Source organism: Halichoerus grypus, chromosome X, assembly GCF_964656455.1.
Source record: "Halichoerus grypus chromosome X, mHalGry1.hap1.1, whole genome shotgun sequence".
NCBI classification, from domain to species: Eukaryota; Metazoa; Chordata; class Mammalia; order Carnivora; family Phocidae; genus Halichoerus; species Halichoerus grypus.
Genome location: NC_135727.1, coordinates 21,146,621 through 21,170,847, shown reverse-complemented (window position 1 = coordinate 21,170,847; position 24,227 = coordinate 21,146,621). Strand labels below are relative to the sequence as shown.

Below are 24,227 nucleotides of genomic sequence, written 5' to 3'. Positions count from 1 at the left end.
TTTCTCTAGAATTGGCAGTGGTTGTCAACAGCGACAGCTGGACATTAGCTGCTGAAGGGGGTGGTAGGTCATGGGGATGACAAGTCTGATAGAAAGGGACAAGGACAGAAATGTGTGGTTTGTGATGGAACATTGTTTTTTGTTTGTTTGCTTGTTTGTGGTCAGAGTACAAAGAGTATTGCATCTGATTTTGAGGGAGCTTTAAACCAGCTTAAATATGTGTGTTATATCTATATAACTCCCCAGTCGAAATCAGAATAGAATATTTTTGAAGGGCTTTTAAAGAAAGCATGTGCTTCCTCTGGAGAACTTAAATTGGTACGTCACTCAAATACTTCAGTACCCATGGATTAGAGAGTTGACGAGAAAAAGATCCCCAGTAGTCTTTCAACGCATTGTTCATATATGGGAACAACCCTCTAATTGTAGTTGGTTAGGCTAAATGTGTGTGGAAAAATATACTGTCATCTCGTTTGTCTGGAATAGATTGAATTTCCTCGAACACTCAAGCATATCTGTCTTTAAGATGATTTAAAAATCACTCTAGGTGATTAACAGCATCCTCGTCTCCATCCTGAAACCTATGGATTCCTGGAAAGCTGGTGCCCTCATCCCCGTTTGGGCCTTAATTTTCCATAGCAGGCTGGCTTGTGGGAGAGACCGCTTTGCCATTTTGGTACTGTAATCGCCTTTATTTAAATGTTTCCCTGTTAAAGGTGGCTCAAGCAGCTGTCCCTGTTAGGAGTTTTGATTTTTTGGCCTTCTTTTTCCTCAGGGGGAGCGCGGCCACAGCAGGTCCTATCTGGTGGTGAGCGGCTGTCATGATCTCGACAGCCCCGCTCTACAGCGGCGTGCACAACTGGACCAGTTCTGACCGGATTCGCATGTGTGGCATCAACGAGGAGAGGTGAGGAGCCTGGGAACGTGGCCATTGCTGGCTCCCAGTGAGCGGTCCGTACTCACCAGAGGGGCAGCTGCGGCAGGGCCCTGGGAGGGACCCCAGGGGAAGAGGCTTCGGTTATTTCTAATTTTCCTGGGATGGGATGGAGCTGGGGCCGTATGAGTGGCCTGCCCTGCCATGCTGTCCCCGTTCAGATGAAGGTGAGGAGGCCAGCAGATGACCTTTTGCCAACTAACATTTGTCTGCTCATTAAGAACTGTCAGACTGTGGAGTAAGGGGAAGCTCAGGCGACTGCAATTTTTATTTGCTGCATCCATGTTCGGTGCTCAAGGATACGCACAAGATATTTTTGGTCCTTGATCTAAGCCTGGAAGAAAGGCAGTTTTATTATTCAGCTGTATACTGGGAACTGTTAGTGGGTATTCTGGTGATCAGCGCTTTCCTGCCTCACGAGGCTAATGACGATTCGCAGTGCGATCCTTATGAAGTATCTCAGGAAGAGCCAACTGCTTAATGTAGTTGTCCTACGGAACTGAGAGTTGGTGATGCCTGCCTAATCCGTGTGTGTTTTAAATGTTCTGTTCACCAAAATATTTGGTTGACCAAGCTCTGCCATTTACTGATCATGCCCCGTAGGAAGGACATCCAAAATGGCCTTCAGATTTTATATTTTTGACTCTCATGACCTTTGGCCAAAGAGAGAGCTATGTGTGATGGTTGCAGTGCCTCTCTCGTTTTTAGAAAAAGCATGCTTGCTGGTGTTCAGCTGTTGTTTCAGTCCATCGACTGTTTAAACTCCAATGCATCAGATCAGTCCCCTAGAACATGGACCATTACGGCTTTTCCCGGGATTCAAATCCGGTGTTTTCCTTGGGTGAATCTTGGAAGTGTGTGCGTAGCTGTGTGTGCATGTGGGAGAATGTGTGTCTTCGTGGGTATCTTCTTTTTTCTTCTGTTCTTAACAGGAGAAGTGTGTACTTGTCTGAGGTTCAGGTTAGGAGAAGAGACCTTTTTTTTTTAAAGCCATTAGTGCCTAATAGTTTAATGTTCTCTATACTGAGGAACAAGTTAGAGAAGGACTTAAAAGGAATTTGATTTTAGAATATAAAAGTCAGGACTAAGGAAAATAAGACAGAATTCCTCTCAGATTTGCATAAGAAAGATATTTTCCTTTGCATGTGAGGTATGGCCTTAGGTAATGACCAAGAGGGGGACTGGGGAAAGGCAGGGTAGTAGTATTGATTTGCGTAAGCATTCACTCGCAACTTGGCAACTCGTTATAGGCAGTTGAGCCTTGGGTGCAGAGATCTGGACTAGAGCCTCTAACAAATCGGTGTACAAGCTGCCTTGGTTCATTGTCTATTCTAAATCCCTGCTGAGAAAGAAACAGGAAGGGAGCCCCAAACCCGCCTTTCCCTCTTTATGGACCTTTCTTGGGATGTTAAATTACCAAATATGCCTAGTGGTTAAGATGACCTTTTAAGCATTGTCACTTCTGATCTCATCTACCCTTTATTGTTGCCTTCCTCTACAGTCTAGGCCATGCTAGAGCTGCTTTCTGAAATGTGATCTCACCTTATTTAAAAACCCATCTTCCTCAGCCCTTTACAACATGTAGAACTTAGACATTTCGGGTGTAAAGCTGCACATGGGGGTTAACTCTTAAAACTGTTTGAGAAACCTGCCCAGCGTCATTAGATGCAGTTGAGGACCGATGCAGTTGCAGGGACAGGGACGGGCTTTCTGCGGGCCCCAGGTGGCTGACTGTAGTCACACCTCTGGTTAACTTTCTCTGTTTTCTCGCTTGCTTGCTTCCTTTCTTGTATCCATTCATTCCTTCATTCAACCAACATTTACTAAATCCAGCAGGAGCAAACCAACAGTCACGGGATGCTGATGGTGAGTGCTATAGAGTGGCACGCACAGGCCCTGTGGGAGTCTAGGTGCAAGAACGGTAGACTTCCTGGGGGAATAAGGGAAGGCTTTCCAGAGGCAGTGATACCTGACCTGGTGGCTTGAGGGATGAGTAGGAGTTTGAGGTGAGGGTTGGTATGTCCCACACGGTATGTTTGGGGAAGACCCTGGCTGGAATGAAGGTGGTCTTGGGGTGCGGTAGGACTCAGGCAGGGAAGTCTGCAGGGGCTGGACTTTAAGGAGCCTGATGTGTGTGGTGTGGTCAGGGCCCAGTGGGCACTAAAAAAGCTCTGGTTTGACAGTGGTGCTAGCCCTTCATAATTAGGAAAACAGCCCTGAAAGGTTATCGCCATTTCTGGTTTAAGTTCAACAAAGCCTGAAGCGCAACAGCCCAGGGTCATCTCTGCTGGGAAGAAGTGGTGGGATTGATTTTCAGTCCTGATTGAAGCCTGCTTTGACCCCTGCTCCCTCCTCCCTGCCGCCTGCACCCTCCTAACCTTGCCTGGTTGACCCACTTCTCTTTGTGCACCCCTCCCCTGCAAGCTATTCCTGTCCCAGGCTCCTCTCTCCATGGAGCGATTTAATGTTTGCTTAGCTTTGCACACCCCTCTCCTCAGAGAATTTGAAACGTGGCCACACGACGTTTTCCCAGAGCCTCGGGGGCTGGCACTCGGGCCCGGGCATGGCTGGGGTAGCCGGAACCGTTGCTTCCACTGCCGCTGCCACCCCCAGAGTCCCTGGGCCGCAGGCTCTGTGGGTCTGCCTTGGAGGCAGGTGGCAGGCTTTCTGCGTTCAGTTCAAGGTGATTTTATGTGGGGTGGGACCCCAGCCAGGGCAGCTAGCTCCCCTCCATGTGGTCAGGAGAGGAAAGAACGGAAATAGCTAACATCTTTCCCCTGCAGCCCCTCAGGTGGGGTTGGCGAAGGGGGGGGGCAGTGCCCCTCGTTCCCCTTGCCACTGCCCTCCTCCCAAAGCCCTCGCTGGCGGGTCTCATTGGAACATGCTTCTCCCCGGCCCAAGGCTGGGTGTAGGGCTGGCTTTTCTGGTCTCCCAGGAGCCGATGTCCAAGTATGTTTTCCCTTTCCCTCAGGGCCCCCCTTCCTCCCCTTCCTCGAGACCCCTGACTGCCTCTCCAGCCCTTGCCTGTCCTTACAGTCATCTCTGTTTGTCACCAGCAGTCATTGCCAGCAGTGGAACCCTCCCACTTCTGCCAGCCTAGCTGCCTTTTAAAGGGAACAGATCTCCACCCCCCTCCCCCAGTTCGTCCCTCCTGGAGCCCTGAAATGGGAGGGAGAGGCCTGCGGTGATCTCCCTTGTCTTTTTTGCTTCTCTTGGCCCAGGTACAATTTTGGAGTCCCATCAGTAGTGCCCTGTTCCAGTGAGAGGGAGGGAGTTCGCAGGACCCCTCCCCATTTTTGTGGGGGTGGGCTGCAGGCTCCCAGACTGTCCTAGACTAGGGTGGCTGGTGAGGCAGGTGCTAGCTTCTTCCCGGGCTGCTGTAGAGCTGAGGGCGAAGAAGAGGAGCAGACTCCAAGGCGATCCACTTCCCCAGAGGTGCACAGAGCATTCCTGTGCTTCTCCCCCTCGGAGCTGCATCACAGGGCTTCTGCTGGAGCTTTATTCTTCTACCCAGACCTTCCACTCAGCCACTTACCTGGGCTCTTGCCCCAGTGGTATCCTCCCTTGGGCAGACAGTGGTGGGTTTTTGCTGTACCCAAAAAACTGAACTTCTAGTGGGTGTTTGTCCTCTCCTCAGCTTCACCCTCCTAGTCTTTTTTCCCCCCTAAGGTTCTTCCTGAAAACCTGGAGTAGACTTTTGGAGTAGGTTGGGGTTCAGTTAGGTTTTCCTCCTTTGCGACCCAGCTCTCTGGCCTTGAGCCCTTCCCTTTGCAATATACCAACTTGAATTTGGGGTCCGTGGCCTTGAAGGCCTCCCTTTGGGATGGGAGTGAACGTGGTGGTGCTGGGAGAACAAGGAGAGCGTGGGGGGCTGGCGGGGCATGGGATGCAGGCAGGAGGGCAGGTGCTGGCTGGAGCTCGGTGGTACTTTAAAATAGGGGAAGAGGTACCCCGGAGGGAAAGAAGTCGTGCCCTTGAAATGCCCCTCAGCACCCAGTGACCCGGTGGCCTCGAATCAATATCATTATATGCGCTAATAAATGTGTATCCGCTCTAGGCAACCCCATCAGGTGAACAGGTGATGATTCAGATTTAGAACATGACACACAATGGAGGTGGCTATTTGTTTTAGAAAAGGATTACCCTTATGATACCTGCAGCCAGCTTCCCTTATAGACTTAAAATAAGATTGCACTTAAGAGAAAACCTGGTTTGCATGCCTTTTGAGATCTTCTGCCTTTTGGCAATGCCCAGTACCTCCTGGATGGTCACCTTGACAGGTAAGCTCGGGACAAAGCAAAGGTGCTGGGCCATCTTCCACGTTCCTGGTGAGAGCCCCAGAGAATAGGATACACAGCCCAAGGAGGGGAGTCTAGTCAGACTGGGCTCCTTTGCAGGAATTTGCAAAGCTGGGCTTGGAGGCTCCGGCCTGTGACCTGTCCCCCCACAATTCCTTGTGATTTCCTCCAAGCCACCAAGGGAAGTGGTTTTATGGGAACCAGGGCAGGCAGGAGGCATTCTGCCGAAGGTAGTGGTGGCCCAAAGACCAGGCCTCATGGCCCTTCTCTGGTTGTGTCTCCCATGCTAGAAGAGCACCTCTTTCTGATGAGGAGTCCACGACAGGTGACTGCCAGCGCTTTGGATCTCAGGAGTTTTGTGTCAGCAGCAGTTTTTCCAAGGTAAGGGGCCATGTGGCGCCACATGTCACCCGGCAAAGGGCGGAGCTGATGTGCCCCGTCTGCCATCCCAAGAAGGGGGGCAGGAAGGAACGGGGTATTTCCCAGGAGTTGCTGTATGTGAGACAGAAATTGGGCGAGTCGCAAAGCGGGCCCGCCGCCGCCCACCCCGGGCCTCAGGATGCGTGCCCCGGCTGCAGAGAGCTAGCTAAGACGGGCACGCTGCTCTGTTGTTGCAGGTGGAGCTCACGGCAGTTGGAAGCGGCAGCAATGCCCGGGGGGCAGACCCAGATGGCAGGACAGCAGAAAAACTTGGGCACAAGTCAGAAGACAAGCCTGACGACCCCCAGCCACAAATGGACTATGCTGGGAATGTGGCCGAGGCCGAGGGCCTGCTGGTGCCGCTGAGCGGCGCCGGGGACGGCCTTGCGCTTCCCGCGGCTGACGGCGCCGCCGAGGCCGGCGACAGCCCGGCCGACTGCTCCTGGGCTCCCCTCAGCACCCAAATGAGCAAGCAGGTGGACTGCTCAGCAGCGGGGGTGAAGGCTCTGGACTCTCGGCATGGCATGGGGGAGAAGAATACTTTCATTCTGGCCACTCTGGGAACTGGAGTCCCTGTGGAGGGAACCCTGCCTCTGGTGACCACTAACTTCAGTCCGCTGCCAGCGCCCATCTGCCCCCCTGCTCCCAGTTCGGCTGCCGTCCCCCCGTCTGTTCCGGATCCGTTCCAGGTTCCCCTCTCCGTCCCCACCCCAGTGCCCCACTCTGGGCTAGTTCCCGTCCAGGTTGCCACTTCAGTTCCGGCCCCTTCCCCTCCCTTAGCCCCGGTCCCGGCTCTGGCCCCGGCACCGCCATCTGTGCCCACGCTCATCTCTGATTCGAACCCCCTTTCAGTTTCGGCCTCAGTCCTGGTGCCCGTGCCAGCTTCGGCTGCCCCCTCGGGGCCCGTTCCCCTGTCGGCTCCGGCCCCTCCCCCCCTCTCAGTCCCAGTATCAGCTCCTCCCTTGGCTCTGATCCAGGCTCCCGTGCCCCCTTCAGCTCCAACCCTGGTCCTCGCGCCTGTCCCCACACCAGTTCTGGCTCCCATGCCGGCGTCCACGCCTCCAGCGGCTCCCAATCCTCCGTCAGTGCCGATGCCCACCCCGACTCCGTCCTCCGGCCCGCCCTCCACCCCCACCCTCATCCCTGCCTTTGCTCCTACGCCCGTGCCCGCTCCCACCCCAGCCCCGATCTTTACTCCAGCCCCCACGCCCATGCCGGCGGCCGCACCAGCTGCCATTCCCACCTCTGCGCCCATGCCAGCCTCCTTCAGTCTGAGTCGAGTATGTTTTCCTGCAGCTCAGGCACCAGCTATGCAAAAAGTCCCCCTGTCCTTTCAGCCAGGGACAGTACTGACCCCAAGCCAGCCGCTGGTATATATCCCGCCTCCGAGCTGTGGGCAGCCGCTCAGTGTGGCCACACTGCCAACCACCTTGGGGGTCTCCTCCACTCTTACACTGCCTGTCCTGCCTTCCTACCTTCAGGACAGGTGTCTCCCTGGTGTGCTGGCCTCCCCAGAGCTCCGGTCTTACCCATACGCGTTTTCTGTGGCCCGGCCTCTGACTTCAGATTCCAAGCTGGTCTCTCTGGAGGTGAACAGGCTTCCCTGTGCGTCCCCATCCGGCAGCACCAGCACCCAGCCTGCGCCCGATGGGGTCCCTGGGCCTTTGGCAGATACTTCCCTCTCTACTGCTTCTGCCAAGGTGCTTCCAACCCCACAGCCTTTGCTGCCAGCCCCCAGCGTGAGCTCGGCCCCCCCGCACCCTGCCAAGGTGCCAGGTGGCGGCGAGCAGCAAGCAGAAGGGACTTCCGTCACCTTCTCTCCCCTCAAGTCACCTCCACAGCTGGAGCGAGAGATGGCCTCTCCACCTGAGTGCAGCGAGATGCCCCTCGACCTCTCCTCCAAGTCCAACCGCCAGAAGCTTCCATTGCCGAACCAACGCAAGACGCCCCCCATGCCCGTGTTGACCCCCGTGCACACCAGCAGCAAGGCCCTCCTCTCCACGGTCTTGTCTAGGTCTCAGCGCACAACCCAGGCTGCCGGTAGCAATGTCACCTCATGCCTGGGCTCCACTTCCTCGCCCTTCGTCATCTTTCCCGAGATCGTGAGGAATGGAGACCCGAGCACCTGGGTGAAGAACTCGACTGCGCTGATCAGCACCATTCCTGGCACCTACGTGGGAGTGGCCAACCCGGTGCCTGCCTCCCTGCTGCTGAACAAAGACCCTAACCTGGGCATCACCCGAGACCCCCGCCATCTCCCCAAGCAGGAGCCCATCTCCATCATCGACCAAGGAGAGCCTAAGAGCTCCAGTGCCCCGTGCGGCAAGAAGGGCAGCCAGGCTGGGACTGAGGGACAGCCAAGCACAGTCAAACGTTACACCCCAGCCCGCATCGCCCCTGGGCTGCCGGGGTGCCAAACCAAGGAGCTCTCTCTCTGGAAGCCCACGGGGCCAGCAAATATTTACCCACGGTGTTCAGTCAATGGGAAACCCACCAGCACCCAGGTCCTGCCTGTTGGCTGGTCACCATACCACCAAGCGTCTCTGCTTTCCATTGGCATTTCCAGTGCCGGGCAGCTGACCCCCAGTCAGGGGGTGCCCGTCAGGCCCACCAGCGTTGTTTCTGAGTTTTCTGGTGTGCCGTCTCTTGGCCCCAGTGAAGCTGTGCACGGACCTCCCGAGGGGCAGCCGCGGCCTGGGGGCCCCTTTGCTCCAGAGCAGGGCACTGGCACAAAGAACAAAACTTGCCGGATTGCTGCCAAGCCTTACGAAGAACAAGTCAACCCCGTCCTCCTGACTCTCAGCCCTCAGACGGGGACCTTGGCGCTGTCTGTCCAGCCTAGCAGTGGGGACATAAAAGTGAATCAGGGACCTGAGGAATCAGAGAGCCACCTCTGCCCCGACAGCACTCCGAAGATAGAAGGTCCCCAGGGGGCTTGTGGCCTGAAGCTGGCAGGAGACACGAAGCCTAAAAACCAAGTGCTGGCCACCTACATGTCCCATGAGCTGGTCCTGGCCACCCCCCAGAACCTGCACAAGATGCCCGAGCTGCCTTTGCTACCTCATGACAACCGCCCCAAGGAACTCATCTTGGATGTGGTCCCGAGCAGCAAGAGGGGCTCCAGCACAGAGCTTTCACAGCTTGGAAGCCAGGTGGACCTGGGGCGGGTGAAAATGGAAAAGGTGGATGGTGACGTGGTCTTCAACTTAGCCACCTGCTTTCGGGCCGATGGCCTCCCAGCAGCTCCCCAGAGGGGCCAAGCTGAAGTTCGGAATAAGGCCGGGCAGGCCCGAGTGAAACAGGAAAGCGTAGGTGTCTTTGCTTGCAAGAACAAGTGGCAGCCAGACTCGGTGGTGACCGATGGGGTGACCGAATCTCTGCCGCCCAAGAAGATGAAGTACGGCAAAGAGAAGGATGGTGAGGAGCAGCAACCACAAGCCAAGGTCACAGCTCGGAGTTCCCACGGACCCAAGGTGAGTGCGGGGCTGAGGTCGAGGGCAGGGCCCGCACACCGGAGGTCTGCTTTATCCTGCAGATGTCAGCCTCCCGCGGCAGTGTTCTTGAGTAGCTCTGTGAACTGAACTCCTTGGAAGGCTTGTGTAAAGTGAATAATGACCTGCTGTCCCCTTTCTAAGTCCCATTGTCCATATATGGTGTTTTAGCATGAGGAGGGGCCGGCTCGTATTTTGTAGGATGTGGGAAATGATTTGGTCCCTGAGGCCAGGGAAGCCATTGTCCCAGATGAGGTTGGAAAGCGGAAGAAGGGATTGACGAGGGAAATCAATTAATAACAGGCCCTTCCCCACATAACCATTCTTCCTTTTCCTTTTCTGAGATGACTGCTGGCCTTGAGAACTTGGGGTTCTCAACAGGGTCGTTCTCTGCACCACTGGGGGAGCCTGCTCAGGATATGCTTGGAGTTTTGTGGGGCCGAAGCCAATTTGGCTTCTGGGCTCATCCGCCAGTTTCCTATCCGCCCAAGGGCTTGGGGTGGCAGCTTTGTGTGTAGGCCCACTGGGAATTTGGTGTGCAAGGCAGGTGGGCATCTGGGTCTGGGTTCTTAACGGTGGCCGCGATCTAGGCAAAAAGGTGGGCCAAGAGGATTTGACTTGAATCCAGTGGTGTTCCAGAGGGGATCCAGAAGCCGCTGGTGATCCAAGGAGATTCTTGAAGCAGTTGAAGATAGGTCTTCTCAAAAATGTGGAGCAATTTAGGGGCACCTGATGGGCTCAGTCAGAAGAGCATGTGACTCTTGATCTCGGGGTTATGAGTTCGAGCCCTGTTTTGGATGTAGAGATTATTTAAGTAAATAAAAAACTTTTAAAAAATAGGGAGCGGGACGCCTGGGTGGCTCAGTCAGTTAAGCGGCTGCCTTTGGCTCAGGTCATGATCCCAGGATCCTGGGATCGAGCCCCACTTCGGGCTCCCTGCTCCACAGGAAGCCTGCTTCTCCCTCTTCCACTCCCCTGCTTGTATTCCCTCTCTCGCTGTCTCTCTCTGTCAAAAAATAAATAAAATCTTAAAAAAAAAGATTTTTCATTTTCAAATTGAATGTTGATATACACTAATGAACAGATTTCTAGCCAGAGTACAATGAATTTGGGTTTGTGGTGGAAGCTGTTAGTCTTTTTTGGACCGTAGAGCATTTTGGGAAACTGTAAGACCCTGTCCACAGAAACATGAGCTCAGAATTTTGCCAGTAATTTCAAGGAGTTCATGGGCCCACCCCCTCCACAAAGCCCGCCCTTGGGCTCCAAATGAAGAACCCCGGGGATAGAGTTTGGGTGGGTTTTCTCAATGATCTCACAGCTACCTCTGTATGGCAGAGACATGCCAAGTAAGAACACAGGTCATGACATAGTAGAGCATATATATAGCATTTGCTCAAGTAACTGTGATTTGTCCTTGGTGGTAATAAGAAGAATAATTCATGTTGTTACATGTACTGTATGCTATACACCCGCAGACACACACACACACACACACGTAGCCTATATACTATATGCCAAGTGCTTTCTACAGACGTCATCTAAGTTCATCCTCACAAGAACCCTATGAGGTGAATGCTGTACCCAATTTACAGATAAGAAGATGAAGGAAACAGACTGAATGGGCAAGTTACCCAAAGTTACACAGCTACTAAATGGCAGAGCTAGAACTCAGACTCTGGTCGTTGGCTCCAAAGTTCACGTCCATCTTCAGCTGTGCCACCCTGTCTTCTACTCTCCTTATGTATAACTGTTTCACTGGCCATTTGGCAAGTGTTTGTTGAGTAGTTACTACATGCTAGTCCCTCCCAGGCGTGAGCTACATCTTCAGGAGGGCGGTACAGCATTGTGGTGAGGAGGATGCTTTGTAGAGCCAGGCACAGTACCCGAGTTGAAGTCTTGGTCCTGCTTTTTCCTAACTGTGTGCTATCGGTCAAGTGACTTAGTCTCGCTGGCCCTCAGTTTCCTCATCTGTACAATGAGACTATAATAGTACCTCTTCCATAAGGCTGTGCAAAGATTAAATGAGATGATGTCATGAAGTGTCCAGAATAGGCAAATCGATAGAGACAGAAAGTAGAATTGTGGTTGACTAAGGCTGGAGGAGGTGGGGAAATGGGGATGGGGTTTCCATTTGGGGCAGTGAAAAAGTTCTGGAACTCCATGATGGTTATATGACTCTGCAACTGTACTAAAAGCAATGGAATTATAAACTTAATCAAATGAATTGTATGGCATATCTCAAAAAATAACATGTCAATAAAGCTGTTCTTAATAAAAAGTAAATGAGGTGATATATATGAATGCTTAGAACAGTGCCTGGCAGGTAGTAAGTGCTCAGTAAATGTTCGTGGCTGCTGGTTGTTATTGTTAGTATTACTAACAAAATAGACATGCTCCCTGCTCTCATGGAGCTTATGTCTTGCAGGCGACCTGATGACAGGCAGGCTCTGCCCTTTGCTCTATTAGATGAACAGTTCACTGGGCCCACTGACAGATGCCGAGGGCAGAGAATAAAGTTACGAGATCGGGGGCCTTGCAGCAGCCCTTCGCAGCTTCCTGTAGTGATTTAGCAAATGTCCATTTTTGGGGGAGAGTAAATAACTTAGATCTTTCTTTTCTTATCTTCTATTTTTCCGGAGAAAGAAACTGTTGATAAGCAAAGTCACATCAGGGCTTAATTCAAAACAGCCCCTTTCAGGGTATGGCCAAGAATCAGAATAGTCTCCTGTCCCCTACACCACCTGCCCCAAGGCCTCATGGAATCCTGAAGGGCTGGCTGAATCATCAGCAAAGAAAGAGTTCTGCTTCATCTGGTGCTGGGTATATTTTACTGTCTTCTCATCCTTTGGAAAATTCCTTGGAAAACCTTTCAAAACTCTGTTAACCAGAACATTCATCTTACACGGTCTCCCCATCCACCCAACTTTTTGCCTAAGTTGGGGCATGCAAATACATTTTTACTCTCGGTGCTGCCCTTGCAGAACATTTGGACAGAAATCCCTTCTAGATGTTCTGTTTTACTTGTTTTTGACTATCTTAGGAAATAAAAGTTAATGATCTGCACTTGAAAGAGCCAGCTAAAAGTGATATTCAGAAATAAATAGGACATGTTCAGATTTATGTGCATTTAACTTTATTCCCCCTGACTTCAAGTAGTCTTTCTCTGGCCATTCCTGAAGGTGAGATTTTAAGCGACGGTTCCCCATCTTTCTTTCCTCCCCAGTTCTTTCTCTTTCCTAACACTTTGATTTGTAGGAACCAGCAACAGGCAAAGGGGGCAACTGAACTTGAATTTTTAGCTCAGTCCTCTGCTGAGTAAGAAGCAGGAGGAAATCACAGTTTCGTAGGAGTCTTGGGAATTTGGTGGGGAGTGGTCACTCCCTATCCCTGGGGAATTGAGACACTTCCCCCCCCCCGACACCCCGGAAAATGTTCTATTGATAAGATATCGGCTATCCCCTTAGCTGGAGCTAGACAGTGATAACCTTCTAGGAGGTGCATGTGGGTCTGCTTAGGGGGAAAACAACTCTTCCTTTCTTCCTAGGGCCTGCTTTCATTGTTAAAACGTTTTGCTTATTCTGCACTCCCTGGATGCTAGAATACTAGAAATCCCTACCTTGCCCTATTTCTTGTTTGGTGGCATGGAGAGACCTCAGAGCTTGTGAGCATATGCAGCTGTGAGGTTGGGAGTGTCCTTGTGCTGTGCAAGCACGGCCGGTGTGCCTGTCCGAGTGAGCGAGTGAGCGGGGCTGAGCAAAAACAGTGGAGGACTTGAGTGGGAAAGGAGAAGAGTGAGAGCTGCTGCAGAGAGAGGCCCAGGTGGGGAGCCAGGAGCCCTAGGTCTCAGTCCCAGCCCTGCCACTTTGTCACCGCAGGCGCAAATGAGCTCATTTGCAGATTTGCCTGGGAAGTGTCAGGCGCCCCCCAGCACGCAGACGCCCGGGGCCGTGTGTTGCCCTGGACAAAGCATTTAACCTCTAGTCTTGGAGCCTCAGTTTCCTGGTCTTTGCAGTGGGGATGATATTAACTTCTGCTTTCAGGGTTGTCAGGAAGATCAAATAAAATAACAGAGAAGAAAACGTTTTGAGACGTTGAAAGTACTGCAGAGTATCAAGTGGCATTATTAATAATGCCTCGGCCTTTTCCTTGTCTTCCGTAAGTGCGGGCCAATGTGAGTTGCTCCCGTGTCATGCCTTTCTTCTCGCCTTCGTTGAATTTATTACACACGGAGATAGACCGTTTTTCTTGAGTTGGCCCAGGCTGAGGATTGTTTTCAGTTGTTGGTGTCTGTACCATTTGCACTGAAGGTATTTGACCAGTGTGGTCACCCGACTTGCCGAAGAGGCATTTCTGTTTGCTGCCCGTCTCTATTGCTGTTTGGATGTAGAGAGCATGGGCCTGACTTTGTGCCTTTGAAAATGACTTTGGGTGTTGATGTGGCTTGTGAATGCAGCCTCCGTAGACCTGTAAAAATGATGGCGTGTGGATGTCTGTGGAGATTAGTTAGGGCACAGGGTTCAGGCCCAGAAAGCCCCTGCCCCGGGCCCCCACCTGGGCTCTGAGCTCTGTCCGTGTGTCAGAACGGGGCCCCGGACTTACCATTGGCAAAGCTTTCTTAAGAAGAGAAACTGATCTCAGACTTGACCCTCTCTACCTCTCCACAGTGCCGGAAGCCGCCTAGTGACCCCCAGGAACCCACCAAGAAAAGCCCCAGGGGGGCTTCAGATTCAGGAAAAGAGCACAATGGAGTCAGGGTAAAGCACAAGCACCGGAAGCCAGCAAAGCCGGATTCCCAGTCTCCAGGAAAGCGAGCTGATGGCCACGAGGAAGGTAGGCTCCTCAGTTCCTCGCCCTCTGGGCTGGGCTGTAGAGGGATCCCCGTGGCAGGTCAGTGGCGGGTTGGGGGGTGGGGGTGACTCTGCACTGCCCAGAATAGTGAGACTTCCTCATTATGGAAAGAAGATAAAACTGACACCTCTGAAATCAAAGGCAAGGGAGAATGGGGCTTATTCTGTTCACCCTGGTCACTAGAATAAGGTACGCTCTGAGGGCCAAAGAGGGTGGTTTTCAGACAAACACAAGTCAGTCCTACGACAGAGTAGCCGAGCCATTACCCTGCAATGGGTCTAGGCTCAGAGAAGAAATGGGGTTCGTGAGGACTGAGACCAAAACAGCAGGACGGGGTTCATGACACATGTTTTTCTGCCTTTGGTATATTCGAAAACTCCCATTATAAAAAGTTAAAAAATTAATACCCAGCTAGCTAGCCAGAAGCGTTTAGGGAAATCCTGAACCCTTATTATCGAGAGACACGCAGTATGTTTGGAGTCGGGAGGTGTGCACTTGACCTGTGTGTTCTGCCACGCTAGTTCCTTGGTGCCCTCATCAGAGAGAGACACCCACGTGTTCCTGTGTACAGTAGCCTGTTTTCATGGCTTTGCCTGTCTGACCCGACCTGCCTTTTTCTAGTCTGTTCTTATGCGGCAGTTTTCCTTTCTCCACTACGCCCTGCTCCCATCTTCCTGCCTCGCCCAGTCCTCTACGATCCATTGAGGTTGCCTTCATCTGGGACCTGCTCCAGCTTAGTTCTAACTTTGTGGAGGTGCGGCAGCCTCACAGTCCTACAGACAGCCAGGCCTTCAACTTGCTGGCGAGCTGGCGAATCGATTCTGTACACAGCCCTTTCTGTGGTGTCAGCAAAAATGACCCAACTCCCAGTTTTCAAAAACCGCGGGGAAGTGCTCCTTCTCCAAGAGATGTACATAGGTGAGAGCAGCCTGAGGAAAGCCAATGAATGCGACGCCGGGAAAGACACAAATCCTCCCTTGATTTTTCCACCCGAGCCTCTCTGGGATGGGGGCGCGGGGTGTGGGGCTTTCAGTCCTTGGACTCCTGATTGTGATATTTCTACCTTCTGCCCTGAAACCACACGTCACTCCAGGTTCCTTGGAGAAGAAAGCAAAGAGCAGTTTCCGTGACTTCATCCCTGTGGTTCTGAGCACGCGGACGCGCAGTCAGTCTGGTGAGTGAGTCTGAAGCCACGGCCCATCTTGGCCCTTCTCTGCAGAGAGAGGTAGAAATCTGGTCGAGCGATTTTGCCATTGGTCCAGGTGGAGAGTTGAGACTTTGACTCACCATGCTAAGATGCCCAGCTCCTTGCAGAGACAAGAGAGCCCAGGGTGGGGAGGGGGAACACAGCCCACAATGTTAGGACTGCTTGCTTCACTTTTCCAAACAGGGCGTTTCCGAGCAGGGATTTGACATCTCTCGTTGGCAGCCAGTGGTGGAAGGAGGAAAGGCCTGTGCCACTCAGGAAAACCGGCCTACTCCAAGCTTTCGCATCTCGTGGTCAGTGGGGCCAGTCTCAGGCACGGACATGCAACCTTTGGACTTACTGCCCTGTGTGACAGGCGTCAACAAAATCGGCAACGGTCACTGAGTTGTCAGGGCCGGTGGAATCGCATTTGGCCCCCTGAATTTGTATTCAGTGTCTGAAGAAAGATAGCTCTTTCTAGCCCCCGCCTTTGCCTGCCAGCCTCCACGTTGGTGTGTAGCACTAGAAATGGTTGCCCTGCTTCACCCGTATTTCCATGCAGAGTGGCTAGAATGGGGAAGCAGGGCGCAGTGTAAACTCAGCTAGCTGACATTCTATTAACTGGCACCCTCAGCTCACGGAGAGCGCAGTGGTAATTGGGGCTCGTAATGACGGCCTGGAGGCCTCGCAAAATCCTGAAGTGTCTTCTGAATCATCAAAGAGTGATTACATTATGCCCAGTCTCGTTTTACTGTTAAACACATTGTACTGCATTTGATTCTTTGGAAATTGGTGATCCCTGTGTGATCTCTCTGGTGATTCTGTATTAACCAGAATATTAGATTAACCAGAACACGTCGTTCCTTGCCTGTCTGTATATGGAAATTTTGCTGGATATTTGCTGTCTTTAAACGGTCTGACCGACTTGAAGCTTTGGTTAAGGACTATTCCTTTTGCCTCAAAACCATTTCTTTTCTTCCACTGACCTCGCTTGTGTTTGGGGATTGTCGAATTAATAGCGAGTCCTTGGGAGAAGGATGGTGGTGTCTCAGAGCTGCTTCTGAAGAAGATCATCAGATCTGCTGTTGTGCTAAGCCGGGCCAATTGAGGGTCGTACTTTTGTGGTTAGCAGAGTTATGAAGGAAGGAGTGGGGATGAAAATGGCCTCTTGGCAAGATGGTGGAGGAGGGCAGGAAAGGTACCATCGTGCCGGGGTGCTGGGGAGAGGGGAGGGAAGTGCCTGTCCAGCGGTGAGGAGCCGCTGCGGTGGGGAGGAGGGGGGTGTGCAGGGAGAGAGCTCCACCCCTGGACTCTTGGCCACTTAATAGGAGGTGGGGTCAACGCGAGGGAAGAGGGCCTGGCGGAGGAGCATTTGGGCGGGACTAACCCAGGCTGTGTCACAGGAAAGGGACTCCTTGCTTCGCTTTTCCTGAGACTCTTCTTTTGTGATGATTCTGCTTGCCCAGGGTGGCTCTGTCAGTGAGACTGGTGGTCACCTAGCGAGCAGGGGTGGGGGTGCCCTGCCGATCTGCCCTCCCTCACCTGCTACTGAACCCTGATTTCCCAAAGGGCAGGGACCTGTGGCCTCCTCCTGCTCCTCACATAATGCTTGGCGCCTTGTAAGCACTAAGTAAGAGTTTGTGCAATGAGTTAAAGTCACAGCAACGTGGATGAGGAAGGGCGTGTGGCTTGGATACTCGATATTTGTGTGGTATATTGGACTCTGTAAAATGCTTATGGGCGGATTATCTCATTTGAGCCTCAAAACAGTCCTGTGAGGCCAGTAAGGCAGAGAACAGTGTCCCCGTTTTATAGAGGAGGAAACAAAAGTGAAGGAACTTTCCCAGAGCACACAGCTAATAACTGGCAGAGCCTGAACTTGAACCCAGACCTTCAAGCTCCTAATCCAGGGCACTTGCTTCGACACCATACTCTTTGTCCTTTGAAGAGGTCCCTGACCGTCCTCTGTACATCCCGCCCACAGGAAGCATCTGTAGCTCCTTTGCTGGTATGGCAGACAGTGACATGGGAAGCCAGGAAATCTTCCCCACAGAGGAGGAAGAAGATGTGACCCCCACCCCGGCTAAGCGTCGCAAGGTGAGAAAGGCCCAACAGGACACGCAGTATCGCAGCCACCATGCCCAGGACAAGACTCTGCTGAGCCAGGGCCGCCGGCACCTGTGGCGAGCCCGAGAAATGCCCTGGAGGACCGAGGCTGCCCGGCAAATGTGGGACACCAACGAGGAGGAGGAGGAAGATGAGGAGGAGGGCCTGGTGAAGAGGAAGAAGCGGAGACGACAGAAGAGCCGAAAATACCAGACTGGGGAGTACCTGACGGAGCAAGAAGAAGAGCAGCGGCGGAAAGGGAGAGCAGGTAAGGCTGGCTGGGGATTGCTGCCTCAGCGAGCTGCTATCACTCATCCCCAGGCCACAGTGACTTTGGCTTCTGGGGACCTTCGGGCATCCTGGGTGTTCCCACCTCTGCCTTCTCTTCGCCAGCCAAAGGCCTCTGCACCCATAGAAACCTGGTGCTGTGTGCTCCAGCTGCCAGAGGGGGTCACTCAACTCCAGGCCCCAGGCTGTGGCTTGGGGTTCAGATTGAATGAGTTTGGACTGACCTGCAGGGGAGCGGAGGACGTGAAGGCCCGAGCCCTCCAATTTCATATAAGAGTCTGAACCTCTGGGCAAGGCCACAGTGGCATCCTTGGCATGTGACAACTCGATACCAGGGAGTTCTCTGGTTGGCTTGAGGGAGCTGGCTCTTGGGAGGCTGGGTTCTTTCTCCTAGAATCCTGGGTTCAAGAAGAAAGAGGCATTGGCTGCCTTTCTGGGGATGCTTCCAGCCCCTACACTAAAGAGAAGTACCAAGTTTCCTCAACTTAACAGAAGAACTTCAAGTAGAAGCGGGCACAACTTTGCTTTCTCGATTAAAGCTGCAAAGGTTCTTAAGAGGCAGAGTGAAGCTTTGAGGTGACCCAAGGTGCCATCAGTTTTGTTGGACCCAAGTTGGAAGAGCAGGCAGACCAAGGAGAAAACCAGGCTTTCTTTGGCTACGTCAGATGCTATAATATATAATCATGGAGGCACAGACTGTCACCAAGGCTAATATCAGTATGTTCTGCTAAGTATTGTTTGGGCCCATTTCTGGGTTTTTTTTGGGGGGGCATTTCTATAGCAGATTTCTAGATGAGCAAAAAGTATGTCTCTGGGTTCCATAAGAGCAAATCTCTCTCTCTCTCTTTCTCTGACCTCTGCCCTTGAAGCAACATTTGATTGTCTCTGATAATGTATTTATCCTGCGCTGCTGGGAAATATCTACAGTCTCCCTATTATTGAAAACAGAATAGCTGCCTTCTGAGGGGGTAATAGATTCTGAGTTTGCTATAACGCAAACAAGGCTAAACCTCACTTCCAGCAGAGGGTAAGGGAGCTAATTTTCATCAACTGTGGGACAGGGTGGGGATGATTTTCCCTTTTTCCTGCCAGAGCCATAAGGGATTGGTCAAGAATGAGGCATCAAGCCGTTGGTCTCAGCCACTTGTGTTTGGATGAAGAAGAGCTTTTGTGTCACGCAGTCTTCTTTACTGAGAGCTGGTTCCGTGCAAGCTTGGATGCTTCCTGTGGAACTTACTGGTTTGGAATCAGAAGGACCTTCGAGGTTATCTGGTTCCATTTTCCACCCAAAGCAGAGATCTCTGCAGCACTGTGGACAGGTAGCCTTTACGTAAACACCCCTGGGAGCATGGAGAACAACTGCTTGGCAAGGCGTCCTGTTTGATTTGGGGGCAGCTGCAGCTTTGGAACATAGTCATTCTCCCTCCGTGCATATGTCTAAGGGTTTTGAGTCAAGGCTGTTGGCTTTGGCTTATGGTTTGGTTACCTTTCTCCAGATCCTATGGTGACATCTTCATGAAGGGATTGCCTGGCAAACATCTCTCTTCTCAGGAAAGCTCTGATCCTTCCTATTACTGCCTATCTTTCAGGTTGACATGAGGGAGTCAGGCAAAGGCCAAACTAGACAGGTCACCTTACTTCTGTCTGAGCCTCATGGCCTTTCTGGTTTTTTAAGGATTTTATTTATTTATTTATTTGAGAAAGAGAGTGAGCATGAGTCAGGGTGGGGGGCGGGGTGGGCAAAGGCAGAGGGAGAGGGAGAAGCAGACTCCCTGCTGAGCAGGGAACCCGATGAGGGGCTCCATCCCAGGATGCCAAGATTGTGACCTGAGCCGAAGGCAAATACTTAACCGAATGAGCCACCCAGGCACCCTCATGACCTTTCCTTTTGTCCTGGACTTTGGTATCTCCCTCCTTGACCTGCAGAGGGGATAAGAATTGGCTCTGGGTTTGGAGTGGAAGAGCCACTTCCACTTACCCAGCTACTGCTTCCACTCTGTTTCTTTCCATGCTACTATGAAGTTCTTGCTCCACTGCAGCTGAATAAGCTCCAGAGCCTGCCCAGCCCTGGGTCAACGGGGTAGGGAGCTGCTGCTTTTCCTGTGGCGGTGAATGCTGTAATATGGCGTCCCCATGTTTCCTGAGGTCCTCCCTCACAAGGCACAGTTCTGTTCCTTCCTCTTTCGCCTCAGCCCAGACTTGTTGCATCAAAAGTCCCAGTTTAGAATGTTCTAGTTGGAATTGCCATTAGAAGCCATCTAACACAGCCGTTCTTGGACAGGTGTGAGGACCCACTGGTGGGTTGGGGCTAGTTGGGAGAAAGCGCTGGTATGATAACTGGCCTTCTAAGAGCTGTGCGTAACCTAGAGCCAATTCCTCATACTCTAGTGATGGCTCCCGCATCTGGATTTGCCATTGATAATGTCACATGTGAGAACACATGCCACGGTCAAGGGAGGCCAGCTAAGAATTCTTGGATCTTGCTTAACTCCCTTGGTTCACAAATTGGAGAAACTGAGGCTGCAGTTACTCATTTCCTAGACATACTGATCTTTTGTCATGTGTTCAGTCCTGTGGGGGAAATAAAGAACACATGGGCATGGCCCTCCCTAAAGAGCTTGCACTGCAATAATATGATAAGGATGCCTTCCTCTTTATAACACCTTATAAAGGGGCTTTTGTATATGTGACCTCATTTAATTCTCATACCAGTCCTCTGATGTGGAATATACCTTCTCCATTTTACAGACGTAGAAACTGAGACTGTGGGAGATTATGTAGGCAATTATGACTTGCCTCAAGCCAATTACACAGCTAGTGGCCAAGCCATGTGACACTAATATTAGTTAAGAGATAAGAGTAAACCCAATCTATCCCCCCTATACCTGAGGTTTAGGACTGACCTGTGGGATGAGGCTATTGGCAACGAAGTTCCCAGCGCCACTCAGGGATCCGTCTGGAAAGAGCTGTGAGAATCACAACATACTTTAAAAAAAAAAATTTTTGTTAATTTATTTTAGATTTGGGGGGCAAGTGGGGGGAGGGAGCAGGAGGGGGAAAGAATCTCAAGCAGACTCCGTGCTAAGCGTGGAGCCTGACTCAGGGCTCCATCCCACCACCCCAAGATCATGACCTGAGCTGAAACCAAGAGTCAGCTGTTTGACCAACTGAGCCACCCAGGCGCCCCTCGAATCACAGCCACACTTTTTGAAACTAGAAAGTGCTTTGTCTAATGAGCTGTGGCTAGAATTAGAGATGTTGCCCAGTGTATCCCAGTGACTTGATTTCCAACCAGGGAAGGCAGCAGGTTTCTGTGACTGTCCATCAGCTAAGTAGGCCCAGGGCACCTTCTGGTTTCAGGGAGTTTCTGTGGCTTCGATCTTGGCGTCCTCAGAGAGTGACCAACCAGGCAGTCGGGTGGGCGGAGGCAATGAAGGAAGACTTCTCCGTTTACGCCCCACCCCAGTATACTTCATGCTTCGCTTCAGCAGAGCTGCTAAATTTGTTTTCATACTAGAATGGAGAAAGAGACAAAGCCGATGGGGGAAAAGCTGAAAAGAAGGTTCTGATTTGCTCTGGGCTATGGGGAAATCCTTTTAAAATTACCCTCATCTTGGGGACAGCCAACTGGGCCGCCCCCTGCTGGCAGGGCTGGGGGTTGTCACCGGCTTGGAGAGGAGAGACTTGGATGTTGAAGTACAGTGTCCACTTGAGAAGCGTTTAGTGGCATTGTTGGTACCACACTAGACACTGGTAGCTGATCGTTACACAGCTCAGCACTGAGATTCGACTCCCCAAAGCCTTCTGATTCATCGTAGAGGAAGGCATTGCTTTTCTGTGTTCCATTTCCCTGACATCCATTCTTTCCTGTTTCTTGCCTTCAGATTTAAAGGCCCGTAAGCAGAAGACTTCCTCCCAAAGTTCGGAGCACCGCCTCAGGAACAGGAACCTTCTCTTGCCCAACAAAGCCCAGGGGATCTCGGATTCACCAAACGGTTTCCTCCCAAATAACCTGGAGGAGCCAGCCTGCCTTGAAAATTCAGAAAAGCCATCAGGAAAACGAAAGTGCAAGACCAAGCACATGGCAAATGTCTCAGAAGAGGCCAAGGTGCGTTGCCAGTGAGGGGAGTTTATGGGAAGGAAGCGGGCTAGGGTGGCAGGCTTTCCACAGGCTCCTTGAACAACAGTCATCTGAGTGAGTGAGTAAGTGGATGAGGAGGACCCAATTAGCTCATATTTATTAAAGTATTTTGAAGTAGTTCCAGAAGAGTTGGGGGTTACATTTGAAGAATGGGACCTAAAGTTATCAGTTAACAATAAGAGTCTGCAAACTCTCAGGTTTGGTTCTTAATGGCTTTTCCTCAACAGCTCTTGGATCTCCTTTGAGTTAGGGAAGAGTTGAAGAATATGGCAGGATGTTAGCCTGAATAGCTTGTTAACATCCAATCAAGAAGCTTTTGTCTGGGCTTAACTCCCTGGAAACCAGTCAGAGAGTTTTCTGAATCAATCAAGGTAGAAAACAACTTGTAGAAGCAAGGATGTTGATGTCCAGACAAAGGTTGCTTGAGGGTAGGCTGAAGGAGTTAGAGCTGCCCTCCCACTGGCAACTCACCAGTTCCTTTGCTTCTCGGGGAAGCAGAGGAGCAGGTAAGTGGGCACTCACCAGTCAGTAGCCAGGCCAGCATTCTAGAATCCCTGTTCATAATTGACATCTTTTTGGGGGTTCTGATGTTCACATCATTGGTTTCAGGTTCCACATTATACCATTTGCAAAAAATCACACGGTCCTCAGTCCTCAGGTGAGCTTTACATTTGAGAGAAGCGAAGGTCCAGGCCCCAATGTCATTGGCAACCAAAAAAAAAAAAAAAGGTCATAGTGGTCTTGTTTGGTGGTTGTGATTTTTCCAGCTCTTTCCAGCTCCAGAGCAGGGATCCCTGAGTGGCACTGGCAAAAGGCGGGAGACCCAGGTGCTCGTCTCCCCCTCCTTTTCCCTTCCCCCTCCTGGAATCTGGTTCCAGCTCAAACAAGGTACTCAAGCCTATTTCCTCATCTTTAAAAATGGAGATGATACTCCATGTCCTTTCCATCTCACAAGGGTGCTTGGGGGAACAAAGGAGGCAACAGATGTAAAAGGCTTTGATCACCGTAAAGTGCTCTTTGAGGTTGGTGTACATTCTTGAGCTTTGGGTCGAGGCAAGGATGGGAGGACAGAGGCCCGGAGTGGCAAGGTAGCAGTGACCATTCCCTCAGACCCCCGGAGGGGGCGGGGCCAGGGGAATAAAGAAGTCTGGTCTGTGCTGAGGGCTCCGTTCACGTGGTCGTTCTTAATTCCCACAGTGGCTGTTAGTAGTCCTCGTTTTATGGTGAGGAAACCGAGGCTCCGGGAGGCTAAGGGACTGGCACGAGGTTACTCGGGGTCACGAGTGACAGAGTCAGGACGGGAAGCAGGCCTCACTGCCTCGGCTCTTCCCGTGTGCCTCCACCCCGTCAATGGGTGGCTTCTGTCTGTATCCGGGAGACGCTGGGGGTGGGAGCAGCCAGGCAGGGACACACTGCAACACTGAGAGGCTCTGGTGAAAGGTGGGCGTCCCCCTCCTCTCCCCCCCGCTCCTCCCCAGACACTCAGATGGCCCTGTCCCACACAAAGGTGACTGACTGGCCGCCTGACATTCAGCAACACACGCTGAGAGTTGTGTCTGGTTATTCCGCCTGGCAGTGTGTCTGCAGAAATGTTCCTCCCAGAGAGGTTTTGTCCCTTCACAGGGCCTCCCTTTCTCCCTCCCGCCTTTCTTTCTCTCCCAGTCACCACCACCTGCTCTGGATGCCCCCATGGCACGGTGCTTTGTAGTGGGAAGCGGGGCGGGGGGAGGGCGGGAGACGTGCCTGCGACACTAAAGCTGGGGCATTGGCCAAAGGCTTCTTCCCACAGGGGCTCTGAGCCAGGGAGGAAGAGGGGAGGGGGCCCCCATTTGTTCTTGCTCCTCCCCCTCTCAGGCAGCCTCGCTTGTCTCTGGCGGCTCTTGCCCCCGGAAGGAGAGTCACCCTTTGGCTCCTGGCTTGGCTTAGCAAAAACCTAGGCACTTTACCCAGCATCCTCCAGTAGTGCCATTTTCTACCTCTGTCCTCATGGTAGTAGAGCACCACTCTACACTCCTCGGCGTGCCTTCCTGCTAGTGACTGGACCTCTCTGCCCTTTGGGGATGGGGATGGATAGCAGCTCTGGTTGTCTGGGGATTTACCAGAGGAGACAAATGCCCTGGGCTCTGGTCTTTTCCCTGCTGCCATCCCTTCCCGGGCTTCATGATTTTCTAGGTAACTTTTCAGTCTGCCCAGGGCTCTGCACAGAGCTGGCTTGAATCAGGTCAACAAATATTTGTTGTGATGATGTGTCCAGCCCTGAGTGAAGTGCTGTAAGAAATAAAAGTGAAGATGACAGTACGAACCCTGCCCCAAAGGAGCCTCAAACCTAACAGGGGAGGCCAGACTTGCCCATGAAATAGTGGAAGGAAGTCAAAAGTCCAGCATCAAGTACCAGGTTATTTGTTTCAGGCTAGGTGCCCTGGATATGTGGAGAAGGAAAGCTAGAGTATTATAGAATGTTATAGAAGACATAGGATTTCCGTGAGACCTTGGTAATACTCTGAGGGATTTGGAT

At 52.0% G+C, this 24,227-nt stretch overlaps 1 protein-coding gene across 6 annotated transcripts in view; it reads left to right on the top strand.

Annotated features, from left to right (window-relative positions):
• Positions 1-24,227, top strand: part of BCORL1 (BCL6 corepressor like 1) — a 61,403-nt gene that overhangs the window by 18,907 nt on the left and 18,269 nt on the right. For 3 of the 6 annotated variants that reach the window (XM_078064974.1, XM_078064973.1, XM_078064972.1), the window contains 8 exons: positions 776-907; positions 5,523-5,613; positions 5,850-9,125; positions 13,808-13,973; positions 14,613-14,909; positions 15,085-15,165; positions 17,162-17,551; positions 21,456-21,679. In XM_078064974.1, coding sequence (XP_077921100.1) covers positions 822-907; positions 5,523-5,613; positions 5,850-9,125; positions 13,808-13,973; positions 14,613-14,909; positions 15,085-15,165; positions 17,162-17,551; positions 21,456-21,679 — 4,611 coding nt within the window. In that variant the 5' untranslated portion in view covers positions 776-821. The remainder of the gene's footprint in view (positions 1-775; positions 908-5,522; positions 5,614-5,849; positions 9,126-13,807; positions 13,974-14,612; positions 14,910-15,084; positions 15,166-17,161; positions 17,552-21,455; positions 21,680-24,227) is intronic. The other 3 variants (XM_078064975.1, XM_036077723.2, XM_078064976.1) reach the window with 3 other exon arrangements.